Source organism: Pogona vitticeps, chromosome 3, assembly GCF_051106095.1.
Source record: "Pogona vitticeps strain Pit_001003342236 chromosome 3, PviZW2.1, whole genome shotgun sequence".
Taxonomy (NCBI): domain Eukaryota; kingdom Metazoa; phylum Chordata; class Lepidosauria; order Squamata; family Agamidae; genus Pogona; species Pogona vitticeps.
Window position 1 is genome coordinate 18,536,060 of NC_135785.1, and position 22,653 is coordinate 18,558,712.

General features: G+C 42.2%; 1 protein-coding gene across 4 annotated transcripts in view; it reads right to left on the reverse strand.

Moving 5' to 3' along the window:
- The window catches only part of LOC110085536 (uncharacterized), a 223,962-nt gene that overhangs the window by 15,175 nt on the left and 186,134 nt on the right, over positions 1 to 22,653 (reverse strand). The window contains exons 1-2 of one of the 4 annotated variants that reach the window (XM_078389683.1): positions 22,437 to 22,572; positions 20,531 to 20,660 (exon numbers count right to left, since the gene is read on the reverse strand). In XM_078389683.1, the coding sequence (XP_078245809.1) occupies positions 20,531 to 20,642 (112 nt within the window). In that variant the 5' untranslated portion in view covers positions 20,643 to 20,660; positions 22,437 to 22,572. Of the gene's footprint in view, positions 1 to 19,810; positions 20,661 to 21,918; positions 22,573 to 22,653 lie in introns of those variants that run through there. The other 3 variants (XR_013543209.1, XR_013543210.1, XM_078389682.1) reach the window with 3 other exon arrangements.

Here is a 22,653-nt window from a genome sequence, read left to right on the forward strand (position 1 = left end):
AGGTAGTTCTCTCCACAAGCCAAGGATATAGCAATTCCTGCTCAGTTCATGAGCTGCCTCTAATTGATGATCATGGATTGTCAAGTCAATTCCGACTTACAGTGACTGTTCCAGGTTGTTAGTCTTTGTAAGGTAAAGAGGACTCAGAAGTGGTTCATGATTCATTTCTTCCGGGGTTGCTGTGGGACTGTGCAGCTTGTCTAAGGCTACACAGGCTGACTCTTCTCTCAGGAAAAGAGCCACAGAACCCAACCTCTTACTCTGCAGCCAGATACCTTTGCTGTTTAATATCTATATGAGGCCCCTGGGAGAAATCATCCAGAGTTTTAGAGCTTCATGTCACCAATATGTGGACGGCACCAGGCTCTCGATCCTTCCATCCTTCTGCAGGGGATGCTGTACCGTCCCATGAGCGCTGCTTGAATGCCATGCTGGGATGTATGAGGGATGATAGACTGAGCCTGAATCAGAACAAGACAGAGATTATGCAAGTGTGTGCCCCTAGTGTCTGCAGGTTGGGGGCCTCCCTATCATTTTTTCGGGGGAGGCTACTCTTTCCATGAAGGATGAGTTCTGCAGTCTGGGTGTACTTCTGGACCCTGTGCTGTTGGTAGAATCTCAGGTAGCATTGGTGGTCCAGGCAGCCTTTTTTCACCTGAGGCAGATCACCCAGCTGCATCCCTACCTTGACACTGGGGCTCTCATGATGCTAGTCCACACACTGTTAGTCTCAACATTAGACTACTGTAATGCTCTTTTCATGGGGCTACCCATGAAGCTGCTATGGAAACTCCAGCAGGTCCAGAACATGGTGGCCAGATGGTGGAGTGGGGTGAAGAAATGCCACCATATATCTCCCACACTGGCCGCGTTGCACTGGTTACCTGTTCATTTCTGTGCCAGCTTCAAGGTGATGACTTTGACATACAAGACCTTAAGTGGTTTGGGACCTGACAGAATGCCTCCTCCCAGTGAGATCTGCCTGACCTACTTGCTCCTCTCAGGCAGGGCAGTTGAGGTTATTGACCCTGAGAGACGTCTGGAAACAGGAAACTAGAAACCAGGCCTTCTTGGTGGCCAGTCCTCATCTCTCAAACAATTTCCCGCCTGAAATCTGCCTTCATCGGGAACTTTTAAATGATCCTTGAAGACATGGCTCTTTAGGCAGGCCTTCCCAGAATTTACATCTGAATAACGCAGCTGCACTTTCTAATATTTACTTCATTCCGCCATCTTGCCTTTCAAACTTTTATTTATTTATCCTTGTTGATTTTATTTACTCTATATGTTTGTTATTTTGATTCTAATTTTGCGTTTGACTTTGTACAATTATGTGTTACATCAGTAATTGAATGTTATATTTTTGTTCTGATTTGTCTGATGATGTTTTATATTTTATATGTGTGGGGACACTAAATAAATAAATAAATAAATAAATAAATAAATAAATAAATAAATAAATAAATAAATAAATAAATAAATAAATAAATAAATAAATAAATAAATAAATAAATAAATAAATAAATAAATAAATGCCTAACTGAGTTGATGTTGCTCACAGGAGCCCCCCTACTTCGTTCTCCTCCTCCCAGCCTATAATGCAAGAGGACAAGTGTGGCACCACAGCAGTCTATATTTTCATAACCCTCCAAGCAGCAGTCCATGAAGCCCAAAACGTAGGCAAATCTTGAATGCAATTGCAGAAAATTACCTTTACAGATTACAACTCCCAGAATCCAGCATGGCTACTAGAGAAACGGTGTGAGTTGTACCAAAAGGTAACTTGTCCCAGTTCTACTTAAGTTCTTCACCTTTTACCAGGAAGAAAAGGAGGAAATTCAGAGCTGATGTTTAGGCACCAGCCTTAGATGAATATACCGGTAACGTCTATTGTTTCTAGAAGCCAAAGCAGCCATTTCTCCACCTTTCCAGCTCTACAGTATACGTAAACCTTGGTTTCAAGGCAAAGCTCATAAATACTGAAACGGCTTGCATCAGTGTTTCAAACTCACCCTGCAGGCTGGTGCCCTCCCCACGCTAAAAGAACAAAGATGCCTCATTTATTTTATTCCTGCTTGTTGACAAGTTCTCTGCAGGTGGGTCGCATCCTCCCTTATCAATAATTTTTGAAAAGCTTTTTCGTTCATGCCAAGTGGCCTCCCTTAAGCCAGGGGCTTTTAATGGCATTAAAGTCTTAGAGCAAATCCATTTCCGTCTCAATTATGCACCCGTTCTATGCTCCCCTCCAAACCTTTTACTTCTCTCCTAGGAGAAGACCTCTCCATCACGCTGTACCGCAAGGCCTGAATATAAATACAGTGTTGCTGTGCGCTGCCAGAAGCCCTGGAAGCGAGCCATGGCCCAACCATTTTAATAGCAACTGCTGGGAGAAACCTTCACTGTCGTCTATGTATTACAAGGCATTACTGGCCATTTTTTTTAAAGCAAAGCGATGATTCATTGTTTAGCTAAGAGGGAAAAGGGGGCTCCTTTTCTCCATTGTTTTTTGACCTTGCCCTTTTCACTCACAGGCAAAAGGAGTTAGGAATCTGTTGCACCCTAACTGGTGCGAGACATAAATCAAAGGTACCATGGAACGCTTTAACGGTCCCACTGCACAAGGACAAACAGCGGCTTGCAGATATGGCCACAGGCCACGTTAGTGGGAAGTTGAAAGGAGACAAGCATGACTTAAGATGAAGGGGTTGGTTTCTTAATTAAACTTAATATGTACAAACAAATCTTCTGAGGATGTAGGTTGGGTTTAGGATTTCTTTTTTAAAGAAATCGTTTGCAAAGATCAGTCAAGTGCTAGGATGATAGATTACTAACTTTGAAAGCATTTTGAAACTCAGCGCAAAGGGACTGTAGCCAAAGAAAAGTTATCACCCTTGATTCAGCAAAACCCTGATCTCTTTCGCAACCATGAGGAAACACAATAGGTCCATATTTCACCAAGCTTGCAGGGACAGCTATGGAGATGAACAACCTTCTTTCTCTGTTAATGAACAGTAGAACTTACTGGGTCAGATGCTCACCACACAACCACTGAACATTATACCTCTGATAAATTCTGATTTCCAGGGGGGAAATGAACTTTCATTTCATTTTATTTTTAAAGAAGGCTTTTAACTCTCATTACCGCCAAGGAAAACCTAAAAACCATCCAAGTACTATCTCTCTAAGACTTAGAAATACAAATAAGAGTTTTGTGGCATCCTAAAGATGGCAACACTGCGGATTAAACCGCAGAAGCCTCTGTGCTGCAAGGTCAGAAGACCTGCAGTCATAAGATTGAATCCACGCGATGGAGTGAGCCCCCATCGTTTGTCCCAGCTCCCGCCAACCTAGCGGTTTGAAAGCATGCACAATTCAAAACGCGAGTAGATAAATATGTACCACCACAGTGGGAAGGTAATGGCATTCCGTGTCTAGTTGCACTGGCCACATGACCATGGAAGATTGTCTTCGGACAAACGCTAGCCCTATGGGTTGGAAATGGAGATGAGCACCGCCCCCTAGAGTCAGACACGACTGGACAAATGGTCAAGGGGAACCTTTACCTTAAGACTTAAAACATTTTATTTCACATACACCTTCCTGGAATGTAGCCCATGTCTTCAAGTTCATGAAGTTGCAAATAGTCATCAAACAATTTCCATGCATGTGAACAAGTGAGGACAAAAACTTACACCAGGCAAAACTTGCTAATCTTCAAGGAGTTATAAGCTTTTCTGTTGCTTTTGCTGCAACAGACTAAATACAGCTAACTCCCTGGAATTCAAATTAGAAACTCAACCATGACTTTTTATGTGCACTTCCTGTTTATGTGTACTTCCTTTATGAAGTAAGAGGTGGTGGTGATGGAAAGTCTTTGCTCTGCGTTCAACAGGGTTGGCTTCAGCTTTTTTCAAAGTCCCTCAACAGCTTAACCTAGAGGAGTGTCATCCCTATCTCTGGGGTCAGATGTACAGATACAGGTAATGACAAGTACAAAACTGCTTTGTTTACAGAGCATCCTAACTCTTTATTGAGTACTTTGCATGCTCAGGCAAGGTACACAATACTGTATACTAGGGATGTGAATCCCTCAGCCTTTCACTATAGGTGAGAAGCAAACAAACAAATCTTTTCTCTCTCTTCCTTGCAGAACAGTGATTCTTCTGCATGAGAGTACTTTTTGTGAGAAATCTCGTGGAAAATATTGTGAAACTTCATGGATGTTTCATCATCATTTTTAAGGAAAAAATTCAAACTGAACAAGATTATTACAATCCCTGTACAGAATGGCATCTTTCCTGCATAGCATTCACCTGAAAAGGGCTGAAGGAACAGGAAGCTATGCAGGATTGTTATAATTCCTGTGCAAAATGGCATGTTTCCTGCACAGAATCCATTGGAAAGGACATTAAGCTGTTCAGAACTTGGCAGTTTCCGGCGCAGAACAACAGACAAAAACCAAGTAAGGGTCGGGCACATTAATAAATAATGTGAGAAATGTTTCAGGATTGGGACAGTCTGATTTCACATTATATTTCTGTTGACTACAAGATGTACAAGCCAATGCAAATCATCCAGGAGCCCCTCCATCTCTACCTTTTCTTTCTGCCACTGGGGCTTCTACTTTTCAAAGAACTGAATGTATTCACATTTATTCAAGGAGTACGATTGCTTGAGGTGATGCAATGGGTAACCAGAAGCTGGCTTTCTCAGCTTCTACATTTAAAATGGGGAGAGAGGGCACAAACGGGAACTGATGTCAGTTCCCCTCAGCTGAACAGTCCTTTGTTTCCAAATTGTTTATTTTCCCCCACAAGCTTGGTGCCAGTGTTGGCATGGTAGAGCAGCTGGAGACCAAAAGGAGAGGGGAACAAGCAGGGAGGCAATTTGCAGAGAGGAGGAAATTGGCAGCCAGCTCTTCTTTGCAGCTTGTTAAGCTAGCTCTATGTTAGCTGTGCTTCCTGCAGATCTGGACTGCTGCAGTACAGCTACCTGAACCAAGGATGTTGAGAAGTCTTTGGGTTTGGGCCCCAAGTCTGAGTTCGTCTATGGTATCAAGCCCCAAGGGAGGGGTCAGTGGATCACAAGTCAAGTCCTAGTCATTGAAAAAAAAACTGAGTCAAGTCTGAGTTGAGCCACCAATGCAACTTAAGTGTGACTTGACAGCAAGTCCCTTGATTTGAGTCCCCATCCCTGATGCTAACAAATTCATATTAACAATTTCCTCTATTGTTTCTGCAATAGAGTCCTGTGCAATCTGCTAAAGCAAATTCACCTGGGAAAATCTGTCTTCCCATGTTTGATTTCACAGCAGATCACTTTGATTTTTTCCTGCTGTGTAGTTGCACTCTAAGTAAGTAACCAAAAGGGGAAAATGAGATTGGGAGTCTCACTTTCCAGATAGCCATGAAAACTTGTTTGTGTAGGGAGAAATCCTGAGCAGAAGTCTCAGCCTGGTGAGACTCAGGAAACTGCTGAGAATGAGAAATATTTCAAGCACACATCACATTCCAGCTTGACACTAATAAGCTACCTGAGCTTTGTACTGAATGAAAATTAAGACAGCAGTCCTAATTTCTAATTGCTGGCCCCAACAACAGAACTGAAAAAATAGTTCATTTGGTGAAGAACTTAAGAAAGATAAAGGGGCAACCAGAAAGACAAATAAGTAAATACCAGCTCCAATCAAGCCTCATTTCTTACTAGAAGCAAAAATGATTATGCTGCCCAAATGACTACCATATTTTGGGCACGTAATGAGAAGATAAAGACTTCTTAGAAAATGCAATAGGGCTAGGATAAGTTGAAGGCAGCAGGAAAAGAAGAAAATAAAACATGTGATGGGTGGACCCAATAAAGGAAATCACAGTGTTGAGTTTGCAAGCCCTGAGCAGGTCTGTTAAAGACACGACCTTTCAGAGATGACAATTCATAGGGTCACCATAAGCTGGACATGACCTAATAGCACACAACCACCACCATACAGTTCCGCCAACTAGATGCACCAATCATTTTGACAGTACTGTATAGCTCTTCATAGGCTATTAATGATCAGGCCCTTTTGCCTGCTGTCCACTTTCCACGCTATTCTTAATTTCTGGCAGTAGTATCCATCTTTTAGTACCATTGGCAAAATATCAACCTGTTAAGACGTACTTTTGTTTAAAATATATTGTTGTATTTTAAATGTTTGATCATGTATACATAACAGGAAACTGAGACTATGTCACGTTCTATTGCAAATATGTTTTTTATTTTCTTTATTTTTTCTTTCCTTTTACGCGTGTGTGTGTGTGTGTGTGTGTGTGTGTGTGTGTGTGTGTGTTTGTGTGTATATATAATTATTCAAATGGCATCTCCCTAATCTTGACAAAATTATGAGGTCAGTCTAGCAAATCACAGTGTTCTCTTTAGAACTTTCAGCTGCTCATCCTTGTTTATTTATGGTGAGTGCTTAGTAGTTTCAATTTAGGGAAGGCTAGTATGAAGTTAGGTATATAAGCAAGATGTATCAACAGAAAAAGGAAAAACAATTTCAGGAAGTTAAAAATACAACAAAACAACAAAATACAAGAGGTTCTCCAGATATCTCTGTACTCTTAACTCTGATTATGCTTGGCCAGTGATCCATGGAGACTGGTGCCAGTGGGAGAAGCAATTCAACATCCTCTGGGACCCACAAGTTTCTCTACCTCAGATCAAGGGGTAAATCCAGGTGAAGAGCTTCCATGTAATAGCTTGTTTGGGCAACCATCATTATGTGAGATCCATAGAGAATTCCATCACGTGAAAGCAGTAGGAAGCATGCTATTAAAGAGTTGTTTGCATGCTAGACTCTTCCCATGGCTTGTCTCCATGTGAATTACATCATAATGTGATTTGAAAAAATAAATAGCAATATCTGCCGTTCAGATACCCTCATAAAATCAATCTACCATTGGGTTAAATTAGGGGTTAAATTGGAAATAATGTGGTGATGAACAGGAGACAACAGTTAAAGTGAACATGTGGTGCCAATTTCAAATGGCTAGACCATCAGATAATAATTGAAATTCACCATATGGTGGTGGTGCTGAATAATAATCTTTTATTACTATTACAGTGGTGCCTTGCAAGATGAGTGCTCAGTTTTATGACGAAATCGCATAAAGACGAAGTTTGTGCGATTGCAAAAGCGATTGCAAAATGATGTTTCCTGTGGGGGTTTTTCACTTTGTGATAATCGGTTCCCTGCTTCGCTAACTGATTCTCGCAAAACGACGATTTTCGCACAGCTGATCAGCAGTTTCAAAATGGCCGCCTGCTGTTTTCTGGGACGGATTCCTCACTGCACGGGCAGCGAAAATGGCCACGCTATGGGGGATCTTCGCTGGACGGTGAATTTCAAGCCCATAGGAACGCATTAATCGGGTTTTAATGCGTTTCTATGGGCATTTAAAAATTGCTTTACAATGTTTTCGTTCTACAGCGATTTCACTGGAACGAATTAACATCGTAATGCGAGGCACCACTGTATATCTTTTATCAATTATTATCTTTTATTACTATTATTTTATGATTATATGCTATTTATGCTTGTTTGTATGTATTTACATGAGATGCCAAATACTGTTTTATGATTGGTTTAATCTCTGTTCTTGCATATAGCCTGATCAGCTACAAAGAAATAAAGTATTTGTATTCAAAATTCACCATGGCTTTGTTAATGACCCTCTGCTATCTTTTCTTTTCAAAAAAAGCAAACATCCTATGGCTTTCATCCAGCAAAGTGTTGTATGCAAACATAACTAATAGTACATATACATCAATGTTTACTTCCTCACTGACTCTTCAGCAGTTCTTGCCATTAGCTGCAAGATGATTTTTACATTTGGAGAAATACCCCTCCCTGACACCTCCCCCCAAAAAGGAAAAAAAAATACATTTTTAGAGATTTAAAAGTTCCATTATGGAATTCCCAGAGGAAAAAAACTGTGGTCTAAATCGCACTGCATGGATAGATCTGGCATGTACAAGGTGCTGGATCTTAGCCTAGGCCTTCTGAATGGTTTAGAGAAGAATTTACTGGAAATAATAATTATTCTGTCAAGGAGGCACAGTGGGGAATCGAACTCCCAACCTGAGCTATCCTGCTGTAATGTACATATACTGGTCACTCTTGAATCCTATCCAGCCAGGGAGGCATTGGCATGTTCCAGCCACATGATCACATGCAGCTCCATTCCTGCATTCACACACCTCACCCAGAAAGCCACCTGGACAAAGTGGAGAGAGATGGTTCTGATATGGGCTGGTATCCCACTAGGAAGCAACAGCTCTGAAAAGAGCTGTTTAGAAGTCATAGGAATTTCAGTTTCAGTGTTACAGCATATTCCTGAAGTGGAAAAAGAATCTGGACTCTAAAATTGGTCTCTTTCAGCCTGGAAATATATGTATTTAGTAGCAGTCGATAAGTGATGCTCTGCAGTGACTAGTAAGGAAACTTGTAGTTGAAACCAGGTGATGTAGAGCTCTCCCATTGTGAACCACCAAGCTGGACACAGTCTACCATGCAGGCATTAGACTGATAGTCACACACTGGGGATTGGGCGTGTCAGGACAGAACGACCCTTGCAATGAAGTCTACTTGTTTAGCCGAGGAGAGGAAAAGGAATTACAGCAGGTGACGTAATGTGACATAAAATGGCCAGTTAATGTGAGAATACCTCGATGCATTAATTCAGCATGATCAGGACCCAATTTACCCACCAATGGGAAACAAAAAGACAGACCAGGATACATTTTTCGCAGCTTAGAAGGCTGGAGTACTACCTGTAAGTGATTGACTATCATGCTTCTGTTGAAGGTGCAGCTACAGTGCTTGGCTAAATTGCTGGCAACCCCAAGAGCATCTAGAATGCCATACAATGATAACATGTTTCTCTGCTCTGAACATTCATTTGTGGGTAGAGGGATATTACACCTTTTGAATTGTCCTGACACCTTCCTTCCTTCTGTGCTAATGCATGCCCATTAGAGATTCACAAATCATCTTACTCATATTCTGCAATGCATGGGAGGGAGGGAGGTTCAAGAGAGCTCTGAATTTAAGTAGTGGCCCCTCACTGTTGATTCTACCAAATGAAAACACTTAAAAAAAACCCGGTGGATCCCATCATGTGCAGACATTGAACTACAATGGAGAATAAGAACATAAATTTGCAAAGCATATTTCCTGGTCATCAGTACACTAGGACAAGCCTTAATTTTAAAAAAGAAAGTGGAAAGAATGAATGGGTTCAGAGAAAGTACAGGTTTCTGCACATAAAGGGCTGAAGGTCTGGCAGGAGTGAAGCAAAATAAATAAAGAGGGGGGGAAAACTAGCACTGTGGAGTCGCTGACATATGTAGCAGCTACTTGAACAGCATGGCTGTGTTCTCAATGATGGAAAAATGGACCTGTTGTTTTAGATGAGGATGAAAAAAGAAAAGGTAAAAGGTTTGGGGTGATTAGTGTTCTTTCTGACTCTTGCTCAGAGTGGCACCAGACCTCTAGGGGGTCTTGAATGGCTCATAAGAGGGAAATAAAATTAAAAAGTCTCCCTTCTTCTCTATCAGAAGAATCATAGAGTGGCTTTCCAGATGTTGTTGGACTGCAAGGCCCATTATCCCTCGGCATTGGCTATGTTGGACACAGCTGATGAGTTATGATTAGATATGGGCATGAACTTGACCCAACATGAATTTGACCCAACTCCGGGAGGCAGTGGAAGACAGGAGGGCCTGGTGTGCTCTGGTCCATGGGGTCATGAAGAGTTGGACACGACTTAACGACTAAACAGTTGGGCCACTTCGGCAGTTCATACCAGTCCAGCTGTCAGTCCAACAGGTGTGGCTGCCCCTGGAGGAGGTGGGGCTTGGAACCGTGTCGGAGCCCTGAAACTCCTGTTGGGCTGATAGCTGAATTGGCACGAACTGCCAAATTGCTGGTTTGTGCCCATCTCTAGTTATAATTCAGGAACATCTGGAATGCTGCACATTCTCAAGCCCTCTTCTTTGTGCTCGGAAATTCTGGGAATACAGAGGAAAATCAACTCCATCCTGGGGCCGTTTTTCCACAAATTACATTACTAAATTACCTGGAAGGCTTGATCACCATGGAGCTAAAGCTTCACCTTGTCCTTGCATAGAAATAAACATGGTACAGGATGCATACCCACAAAACATAACAGAATGGAAAAGAGATGAAAAAAAAAGCATTTGGAGAAATTGCCAGTTTCAATGAAAGCAGTGTTATTGCACTTCTCAAGATTCATTGTAAGGCACACACCTCACCTCATGAATTCACACATTGGAAGGCTTTACAGATTGCTTCACAGAAATAAAGTGCTCACAAAACACTGCATATATTTTTTTTTCTAAATGCAGAGGGTTAAACTTAAATATGCTGCCTTCAAGTCATATAGAATTCTACAGATTTTACAGGATTAACCCTGAATTGTATCAGTAACAGAATAAACTAGAAAACAGGTTTATTCTTATTAAATCTGACCTGAATTCATGATGCAGGAAAGACTGGTTCTGGTTCTTAGATCCGCAAACACTCCATGATACATCAAGAAACACTGTTTTGAAACAATCAGATGTCTGTAAATTGATTGATATTCTTAACTTTTTCACACTTAGGAAGAAAATTTACTCTGAAATGCCTGTATGCAGTAATAATTTTATGATGTTAAGTCCAATCTTAGTGGCTGAGCTTCTTGGCTAAGGAAAGATATTAAATGTTGGTACTAGAGTAGGTTTTGAATGAATGAATGAATGAAGAACATTGACAACCTCATCTTCAACAGCATGACTTTCAGTATTCCCACCCATAGGTACCAACTCACACACGGGCAGCAGTAGCGGTGTGCGCACTGTGCTGACACAATAAGGTCCCTGACCAGGAACCCCTGGAAGCCGTAAGGCACATTAAATGTTTTGGGAGCCACATGGAACCCTCACATGGCCAAGCACATTTCTTGTGGCTTGCATCGTATTTTCTTTCGGCTCACAGACTCTTTGCACCTGTCACAGCAAAGACAGCAAGAAAACTTTCCCAAACAACAGACAACTGTTGTAGTAAATCAGTGCTTCCCCAATGGAGATGGGCATGAACTGCTGGTTCGGCAGTTTGTGCCGGTTCATCCTCCGAAAGTACAGGTGTTTGGCGGTTCCCAGCCCTGCCTCCTCCAGCAGGCATCCCCTCAAAGGCAGTGCTGGGCTCTACCTCTGCGTGGATTACCACCAGAGGAGATGGTGCTGGGAAGTTAGTCCAAAGGATGAACCAACACAAAACACCAAACCAGCAGTTCGTGCCCATCTCTAGTTCCTAACGTTGGGTCCCCAGATGTTCTTGGATTAAAACTCCCATAAATCCTGGCCTGCACAGCTGCCCTTTTTCCACCTTTTTAAATACCGATTCTCGGAAGGTTCTGTGGCGCAAGGACTCGGTCACTGCTTTGTTTATCTCAATAAAGGCATAAAGATACCATTCATGACAGTGGTGCCTCAGTTTACGAACGCCTCGGTTAACGTAATTTTTGGTTTACGAAAGAAAATCCATGGAAAATAATGCCTTCATTTACGTAATTTTTTTTATTTTTATTTTTATTTTTTTTATTTTTTGCAATACGAAGCAAGTTTCCCCAGGATACATTGTGTCTGGGAGGTTTATAGTGCTGCCTCTGTGCATGCGTTCCTATGGGAAACCACATTTTGGTTTGCGAACATTTTGCAATACGAAACGTCCCAGGGAATGCCTTACATTCGTAAAATGAGGTACCTCTGTACTTCACTGCTCGTTTCAACATTGCTTTGTGAACTGCCCCTTTCCCCACTAGAGGGCAGCAGACGCACATACGACACAAAACATCCCATTTGCCAGGGAAGTATATTTCTGGAGCACTGTATTAAAACATGGACACTTGTCCTGATCCACCAACCTGACTCACAAAGTGACACAACACGTCTGAGTGACAAACAGGACAACATATTTAATGCAGGTTTATGAAATGGAATAAACTGGAAACTCACCCCCCCACAAAATACTTGGTTAAATGTGCATTATCTCCAGTTTATCAAAAACAAAATATATAACAGAAACTTTCCAAATCTCTGTTCATAACATAGCTATCCACCCAATTCCATCCTTCTCTAAACATTGTAGTACAGAGCTTTGCAGAGATCAAGGTATGGATTTGGAAACAAGATATAGATAGATAGATAGATAGATAGATAGATAGATAGATAGATAGATAGATAGATAGATAGATAGATAGATAGATAGATAGATAGATAGATAGATAGATAGATAGATAGATAGAGAGAGAGAGAGAGAGAGAGAGAGAGAGAGAGAGAGAGAGAGAGAGAGAGAGAAATCAATAGATTGATGGAGACATGGAAAGATTAGTATAGAGGAATAAGTAACACGGACCAGATGGCTTTTTAAAAAGTTGTTGTTAAACTGGAGGTGGAGAACTGTGCTCATTCTTAATACCAGAAGGATCATTTGGCTTCACTTTCACTATATGTAAATTTCAATACAAAGGAACAAATAATTCCTCTGGATTCTCAACTGCAGGCGAAAACTGGCCATGTTGGGCAAAGTGCTTTCCAGGGAAGCTTGCCAGCCATTGCCCATCTTCTCCTTGCTTTTCAACTTGCTAAGCTTTGGAAGGAACTGGAAGAGTGCAGATACGACGACACCTCTTTATTGCCAGTAGGGTTGGGCAAAGCCTGGCCTGCTGTCTGCGCGTAGTCCCCCCCAGGGTTCCAAACGTGGCCCCCAGCTATCCTAACATAAGAAGAGTGCTGCTGGATCAGGCCAAAAGCCCATCTAGTCCAGTTTCCTGTATCTCACCGTGGCCCCACCAGTTGCCTCTGGGAGCACAAGACCACGAGAGACCACTGTCCCACTAAAAGCTGTCCTTTTAGTGACATAGAGCTTGTGCCAGATTTTTAACGGCACTCTAAAAAGTACCCTTGAGTCTTCTACTCATAGTGTGTGTGTTGGGGGGGCAATTTTGGTATATTTTAGCTTCCCTCCCTCCACACCGTACTTTTTTTAAAATGGCCACTAGAGGGAGCAAGGTGGCTTTTTCCACTTAAGGGATGCAAGAAAGATATTTCTGGGGATGCAGAAGCAGGTCCAGGGGTGTGTGTGTGTGTGTGTGTGTGTGTGTGTGTGTGTGTGTGTGTGTGTGTGTGTGTGTGTGTGTGTGTGTGTGTGTGTGTGTGTGTGTGTGTGTGTGTGTGTGTGTGTGTGTGTGTGTGTGTGTGTGTGTGTGTGTGTGTGTGTGTGTGTGTGTGTGTGTGTCCTGCACATCTCTAGAAGTTGTCCACCCTTGCTTTAAGAACTGGTTCAAGCTGGAAGAGGCTGAGGTTGCTCTACAGAGACCTTTGTGGAAGTACAGAGCAGATTGGAAAAAAAATTGCATTAACAAGGATTTTTTTTTAAAAAAATAGATTTATCCAATGTGTGGCCTAAAAGATTACTAACAAAAGCCTGAATGTACCTTTTGATTTCTAGGTGGAAGCTGCGAAGACCAGGTTCCTTTTTCTTTCCCTTTTCCGAACTATAACCAAGGAAGAGCACACGGTTCAAAATAAGAATTGAAAAATGCATACAAAGGAACTGCAGTCAGTGGGGAAATGCATGCAATAAGGTAAGTTTATTTTAAAGGTGGATGCATAATGGGAAGTGTGCACCAAAATATGCATTTATATGGGGTGAGTTGAAAAAGTTTCACAGCCTGGCTTTGATCTTTAAGGAGGATAAGCATGCCATTGGGATTCTGGGAAACACAAGGCAGCCAAAACTGAGGGACGTTCACATCCCTAGAATAAACTCACTCCACTGAACGGATACATCTATAGGCATGGTTTGTTTGTGTCCATGTAGGAGACAGCAAGCCTAGGATGAAATCTCTCCTCTCCTCCCAGACCTAATGCTAGGATGGGGCAATCAGAGCTTGGGACCAAGTGCTGAATTTAGGGCCTGCAAAATGTCCTGTGGGAAGGGCACAGGCGTGATTTGCAGTGCTTTGAAGAGATCACACTGTGGCCAGCTGCTGCTCCCCAGGCAGAAGGAAGCACAAAACAGGCAGGCTCAGAAAAGAACCCGTATGGCTACTGCACACTCAGATGTCCCTCCTCCTTCCTCCCTGCTTATGGTTATCAGGGCGGAGAAGAAACGGGCTTGAGACCGAAGTTTTGGAACGTTCTGCGCAGGCACGAAAGCCCATTTGTGTGAATACAGAGAGACCACGAAGAAGATGTCTTGCTACTGCCATAACTGCTGCTGGACTCCCATATTGCCACCCTATACAGTGGTGCGTTGCTTGACGATGTTAATTCGTTCCAGCGAAATCGCTGTAGATCGAAAACATCGTCAAGCGAAATAAAAAACCCATTGAGACGCATTGAAAACCGGTTCAATGTGTTCCAATGGGCTGAATACCTGCTCGTCCAGCGAAGATCCTCCATATGGTGGCCATTTTCGGTGCCTGTATAGTGAGGAATCCATCCTAGAAAACTGGGGGGCCATTTTGAAAGCCAGCAGCCATTTTGAAACCCTGACGATCAGCTGTTTGCTGATCGTCGTAAAGTGAAAAATCAGTTCCCGAAACAGGGAGCCAATCAACGTGAAGCGAAAAACCCCAATCTAAACATCGTTTTGCGATCGCTTTTGCATTAAATTGGCTAATCGTCCAGCAGGGCACAACTGTAAAGACAATAATGTGTCAAGGAATTCTGGTTAAGTGAGGAAAGTAGTCATTCTTCACTGCTGTAATTAACTAAACTTCGATTCTCTCCCTAAGGAATGGGTGCCTATCAAGAGGCTAGGCTGGGCTATTCCCTTGTTTTTCTATCAACAAGATTTTGGCATCTGAATAAGAGCTGAAGAAGAAGCTTTTTATGGGTGGATTCTGGACATTTTCTATTAATGTGCTTTTACTATTACATACAACAGTGAAGAGTGTCGTGATACCTTAAAAACGAACCACTTTTTGTTGGCATAAATCTTCATGGAGTGTAGCCCCTTCTTAAAGCTATACATTTATCCGATTGTCTTTCAATCTTGTAATTTCTACTTCTACCATTTAAAAAAAAGCGGGGGAGGAATTGTTCTGAGTATCAGTTCAGGAGGAAGTCAGGTATTAAATCCATCAACCAAAGAAACATACAAACACAATCCTGCCATGCACTCTTTACCAGTGTTTAATGGGCTGGGCCTGCTTTGTCTGCATTTGTCAAGCATATCATTGCGCTGTTAAATTATTCTAGCCTGCTGAGCTGATCAATACGATCTTTACGGCAGACTTCAAATCTTCAGAAAACATTGCTGTTGATAAATGCATTGATTTCTTTTTTTAACAGAAGGAAAGGAGGAGAGGGAGGAGAGTGAAAAATATCTTTTCCACAAAAGGTTCCCAGCCAGCCAGCCGCACAAGTACAGGCTCCAGTCACTTGATCGCAAACAACTCCATTCTTGCACTGACAGCTGTATTTACAGCTTCGACCAAAAGTTCCCTTGAGGCACCCGGCATCCACAGAACAAGAGATACGTCTTGGGATCGAATGAGGGATAGGGCTGCCACCAGTTCTGAAAGCAATCCAGTTACTTTGAAGAACTACTATTCCGTGCACTCAAAAGACTGACTTGGCTTTTATAGAAATTCATTTAAAAATAATCACGAGGTATACCTGGGAGGCTAGGCATGGCCATTGTGAAGGAACGGGGGTAAAACAGGAGATGTGGCCTTGGTTGGAGAATATGGCAGGCAGGATTGTTATTCCCCAAAATAGGTTTTAATGGAAGTACATCAGGAATTGGTGCATTACTTCCCTTCAGATTATGTTGGACGGCAAAGCCCCGTATTTCAATCCATTAGTTATGCCAGCAAGAGGAATGGCAGTCTGACAACATTCTGAAGAGGCCCACTTTTTTCACCCCACTGCAGCTGGAGGGTCCGCTTTTATTCAATTTTGAAATTTTAGTTTTCAACACTGAAATTTCACTTTTTTAGACTTTTTGAAATTTAAATTTTCAATTTTTTAAAAAAAGAGGAAATGGATACATGCAAACATTGATGGGCCAAGCCTACAGCTGGGCAACAAAGAGGCAAAAAATAAGGTGTTCTGTCTTCTAACATTAACATATTGTACCTTGAGTGTCTTTTGATGCATGGAAGGGGAAAGAAATGCAGAGTACATATTTAACAAACAAATAACATAAAGTCTCATGCTCAGATCAACTGTTCAGTTCAGATTCTCAAAACAAAGCTTCTGGGTTGTGTATTTTAAACCTTTTGGAGCATCTGAAACCTAAGCTTCTCCCAGCCCAGTCTTCCCATTACTTTCCCACATCTTGGAAAATGTACTGTTTGTACTCTTTCTTAGATGCATACAACAGGAAGAATAGTTTTCACTCATTCCAAGAACTGCCTGCTTCAAGAACATGATAAATGGCTTAGTACAGTGGTGCCTCAACTTACGAACATTCTGACTTGCAACCAATTTGAGTTATGACCGGCTCCGGCAGCAGAATTTTGCTTTGACTTGCAACCGGAGCTTTGAGTTAGAACTGGAAAAAAGGCGGGCGGGGGGGGGAAGGCGGGGAAATGTGAACTGCTAACCATTGGTCAGCAAAGACGCTGCTTCTTTGTAGCTCTTTCGCCCCAGCGGCTAGAGAGTGTGCGTTCGGAGGAGGCTTCAGACTGCCTGGTAAAGTACTGCTTTTTGCTTTTAAAAAACTGCCTGTTCTGGGTGGGTTTTGCAGCGTGGGTTTGGGGTGGGTAGTGGGGTTATGTTTGTATGCTGTGATGGGTCTTGCAGTGCGTTTTTTGTGTGTTTTTAGTGGGAGTGGTTGGCTGGAATGGGTTTGTTTGATTGCGGGGGGGCTATGTTTCTTTAGCCTGCCTAAAAGCAATCCAGGATGCCCTTTGCAAAGATGACAGCTGCAGCTTCTCTACCCTAAATGAAGCTGCAGGCGCCATCTTTCAAAGGGCAGCCAGTTTCCCTTTTTATACTCTGTGGCTGCGGAGGCCTAATGGAGACCTTGGCTTTAGCTATTAAGGTAAGAGGGTGTCGGTGGGAGTGGGGTGGGAGCTAATGTAGTGAAATGAAGGGGGTGGGTGGGTGGGTAGGCTGTGGGTGTGGCTGGCTGTGGGGGGGTGGCTGCCTATTGGCCTCCGATCAGCTGATTGACCTCAGGTAGGCAGAACGGGCTTCTGTGTTGTGTGGTAAACTCTCCTGAGGGGACCCAATTTGTGGGTGATTAACCCGGATGTCCGATATCCAATCTTCACCAAAGTTGGCAGGCATGTTGGGGAAAGACATAGGAAGCCCTGTGGTGATTCTGGAGTCTCTAAGTACCTGGGGGGAGATTTCCTGGGGGGGGTCCTCTTTGTGAGTAAATAACCCAGGGGTCTGTGATCCAATGTTCACTAAATTTTCAGGAGTTGTAGAAAAGCGTTTGAGGAACTTCCCTGCAACTTTGGTGTATTTAGGTGGCTGGGGTCTAGTTTTATAGCTGTTTAAAGCAAAGATGGATCAATTCATTGAAGAATATTCGTATATTTGTATCTGTTGATCTGTTAACCTTGAATAAAAGCTGTTTAAAAAATCTGAAAGGACATTAAAAAAACCCAACACGTCCCTCATTAAAACCTCTTTCTTGGCAGCCTGCTGCTTACCACAAGCCTGCTTTTTTTAAAAAAAAGGTCTTTGCCTGTCATTAGAAGGACGGCATAGGTGACCAGAAGAGCCTCCTGTGGGAAAGAGGAGGCAACGAAAAAGCTATCTTTCACCTCCTGTGATGGAATCAGGACTAGAGATGGGCACGAAACAAACCACGAAGCAACCCCACCCCCCATGAATCAGGCTGTTTCATGGTACATGTCCAGAATGTAAAGAAATGTCAAACTATTATCAGTGTTGACAATACGCTTCGTTTTTGTGGGTGCCTTGTCCCTGTCACCACTCAATCAGTTTCCTAGGCAACGCTGAGGTGGACCTAAAGAGAACTTTGTGCAGGATTGATTGTCAGGTCAGGCAGCCAACCCCAGACAGCTGGACAGCCAACCCTGGACAGCTCAGCTGGTGGTTTCGTTTTTGCAGCAGCCAGCATGAGAAGAGGATGCTTACCTAGCTAATTCATTCCTCCTGCCCCTTTTCTATTCCCTCCACAGTCCCCCTTATGATGAGCAATACCTGTCTCAAGTTCCCTCACATGAGCTACTCATTTAATTTCTTCCAAACCTGTTGCTAAAGAGCCCTTTCCTTGTATAGGATTTAATAGATCACAACCAGCACTTCAAATTACAACCAGAAACAGACTGGCAACCAGTGAAATTATTATAACAAGGAAGGTTTTTTTTTTTTGCTATCATCTCTGTTAGCAGTGTAGCTGCAGCGACGTGGTCCCACTGAAGTCTCCAAACACCTTCCAACGATAGCCCCGTGTAGGGTACTCTGCAATAATTAAAAGGGGAAATAACTAGGGCATATGTCACTGTGACATCTCTGGAACAAGCATAGCTGGTGCACTAGTTTTTAACTACATAAGTGCACTCTTGGCCATTGCTAAGACCCGAGGTTCCAGGCTCAGGAATGGATTCTGGAGCATGCTCAAACTGTGAGCCTGAATTATCAGGGGAGAGTGATCCCATCCAGCAGAGGTTGGATCCATATTTCTTGATCTATCTCTCGACTGACCAGAAGCAACTGTTCAACCGTATGAACTGTCCATTCACATGTTGGTGGGAGCAACCCCCCAAGTTCCAGATAACCTCTCCCAATGATTTCATATATATGAGCATATGAGTGACAGAGCAAAACCCTGAGGGACCTCATATGCCAGGGTGTCCACCTGGACTACCTCCAGAGTTTGCCCCTCGAGGAATGGCTAGAGACACTACAAAACAGTGCATCCAAATCCCAGCTCAGAGAGGTGACCCACAAGAATACCATGGTTGGTCGTATCAAAAGTTCTTGAGTGGTCCAGGAGAACCAATAAGATACACTCCCTCTTCCAGATCCAAGCACAGATCATCCACAAAGACAACCAAAGCTGTCTCTTTCTCATAGTTAGGTCTGAAGCCAGTCTAGAGAATCCATCACATCACAAAACTCCGAGAACTACCCATCTTGCTATCTACAAAAGCCATTGGTGAAAGAGCTTCCAACAGTTTTCAGTACTCCATTGTATCATTAAAAAAAAGTTCAGATGATCCCTGCCGGATCATTCCCATGGTTCATCTAAATCTGGACTGGAGAAATGTGCAATCCTGCATTGTACTGCAACACCTATCATCCCTAAAAATTAGAGTCAACAGTGAAGGATGATGGGAATCTTGGTCCAACAACACCTGGGAAGCCACTGGGACCCCATACCTATTCAAATCTATACACTTTTCCTCTCCGTGGCCAACAAGTTACTTTTGGAAAGACCATGAGGAATGCATGAAGGAGATGCCAGAGCCTTTACTGTGTCTTAAGCTCGATGTTATTTTACAGCCATCTATGGCCATCAGCTAGGGACAGACTTGTGCTTCACACATTGGTTTAATCCCCATGACTTCTCGATCTTTCAGTGGCTACCTGCCATAACAGCAGTCATGTTATAACTGGACTTAGATGAAGGGATTTGCTGCTGTCTCTTAGCCACAAAGTTCACTAAATAGGTAGCTCTGGGAAGACTGTTGTCTCAATATGTTATGGTTGTTATGAAGATAAGAAGGAATTACTCTAGAACTTGGGAAACTTCATTAAAGATTACAGCTCCCAGCCATGTTGTCTGGGAGATTCTGGGAATGATCACCCAAAAGTTAGCTTCATCCAACTCTGCCCTTCTGTGCTACTTTGGAGGCAACAGAGGGGTATTGGCTTGGTAGAGGAATGAACCAGAAAAGATCAAAGGTAAATCAATGGGTAGCATTGATGTAGCCACTGCTTGGCAATGCAGGTAGATGTAATACCTGATGGCGACCTATAATCCAAAAGGGAAGAGGGGTAGAATTTCAGCCAGGATTTACATTCATAATTCAGGGACTGTCTTTCAAACTGAACACTGTTTGAATCACTCGATTGTTAAGACAAGCATTCCCCGCTCCTTGTACCAACATCGGGTATTAGCCCTGAACTAAGCTGCATTGAAAATGCAGAAAAAAATAAAGGCAGAACTGGCTGTCAATCTGAATGCTGGAAGCATGGAGGAACTGGTGCACGCAGTGATGGAATAAAGTTCTTCTATCAAACCTTTTCTGCCTCACCAGCCATCGCTCTTCACACTTTAGACTTAAGATAATTAAGGATTATCGCGAGCTAGGCTGCATAAACCCGTAAATACACAATTTCAGAGGCAATAAGATTAGTAAGGGAAAAAAATATATATGTAGCAGGAAAGTTTAATTGCTTAAGAAGCTGCCGAGCTGGTACTTCGGGATTTTGATTATGTCTGATGAGACAGAAAGAGCAGGTGCCAATAATGGAGGCTTTGACTTACGCTGCTTGCAGTCACGGCCGATCCAACCCGGGGGACATGAGCACTCGCCAGTGATGGGGCTACATGGAGCATCACTATTACAACTGCATTGCAGCAAGCAATTTTTTTCCATGGTAACCGGCTGGACAAGCTGAAAAGAGGTAAGTCAAGCAATACTTGTCACGTAGATATATGAAGTCAAACAAAAGCATCTGTAACACATGAGCGAGAAGAACTCTTCCTACAGTTCACTAGTTGTGGATCACTGGGCAAGAGGGGAACGAAAAAGCCATCTTGTCTAGGGCAGGAATATCCTCTTCTTCCCCCCACCTGCAGCACACAGGAATCACAGTTGTGTAGAAATTACTGTTGCTATTTTGCTATTTTAATACTACAATGAATTGTGCTGTGATTCTGCTTTTTGTACTAATACTGTACATAATAACTAATAATGTATACATGTTGTGTGCTGTTAAGTTTGAACTAACTTATAGTGACCCTAATTAGGCCTTCAAGGTAGAAGAGGTATTTAGGGAATGGTTCTGTCTCTTCCTTCACCCCCCATGAGTTTCTATAGCTGAGCAGACTTGAACCCAGGTCTCTTGAGTTTTACTCCTATAGTAATTTTTATATTGCATTCAATTTATATATTCCATAAGAGTTTGGCAAATTCTTTTCTGCTGGGTAGTATAAACAAGCAGACAAAGATATCTTCTTGATGGTGCACAGCAAAGTGAAGGCTACCATAATGACCATGATGATCAGGTATCTGACATAGTGTTGGCTATCCTTCAATTGGTTTGTCTCCAATTCCACACTTAACAGAATAGATCCTCCTGTCTTTCTATAGTCTCAAATACTAATGCAGTAGAACCCCTGTATACATGGGGATCAGTTTCAACCCCCCCCCCCCCGTGGATGCTGAAAATAGCAGATTATAGCTTACATTATTTTAATAGCAAATGCTATATACAGCATGGTCTCTGTCCCCTTCCACTGGCCGGTTCTGGTAAAGACATCATAGAAATATATTTTGCTACTAAACAGTATACATCGCATGGTTTCTGTTTCCCTCTAGTGGCCAGTTCTGCTAATGACACTGCAGAAATACATATCTCTAGGATATGTCTTTTAATATTTTCAGATTGCAGCTAAGTGAATGAGCAGATTCTGATCTTGCAGATACAGGGGTCCTGCTGTACATTAAAATACTCCAAAGGTATGTGAGCTGCTTCAAAATTCAAAGAAGCACCATTCTATTTAGGAGTTAAGATCCAATGGCCGGGACCCAGTTTACTGAGGGGACTGAAGAGGGGAAACTGCAAACATTTCTGCTTCTCTGACAGGTTCTTGCGTTCCACAACTGAGTACATGATTTTTTTAAAATTACTGTTATTTATTTTTTAAAAAAATCTAATAATACAAAACAAGACTTTAAAAATGTAAAACGTACATAAAAATAACAACTTAAACTACACAATTACACAAATGTGCAACTTTCCACCAGGACCATTCGAAGATAAGCAAAATGAGTTTTAAATGATGAAACCCCATTCCTCTGTCAAAACTGCATCGATTATTTATTTATTTATTTATTTATTTATTTATTTATTCATTCATTCATTCATTCATTCATTCATTCATTCATTCATTCATTCATTTATGTCATTTTTGGGGTGCAGGGGCGGCAGGATTCTTTTGGAGGTACACAACCCTTCCTTTTAAAAATACACAATCGATGAAAACTCAAATAATACTAAAAATATTCTTATTTATCCAACCCCTTTAAACCTTAATATCACAAGCTAACTTATAATTAATGGCTATAATTTTTATTAACAGGATTTTGGCCAGTACATTTAATCAAACTTCAGCAGGCACAGGAAGGCAGTTTGAGAAACGCTCATGCTTACAGGAATTACAGTACCTTCTAGTGTATCCAGATGGGCATTCACACATCCCAGTCACTTTGTTACATCGCCCTCAGTTCGCACAAGAATCACAAGTGAAACGGCAGTTCACACCCCAGAAACCATCAGGGCAATCTGAAAAAAGAAAAAAAATTATGAAGAAAGCTCTTAGGAGGAAAAAAGGAAAAGGAAAGATATGGAAACTGTTAAACAATGTCTTTTTTTAAACTTCAC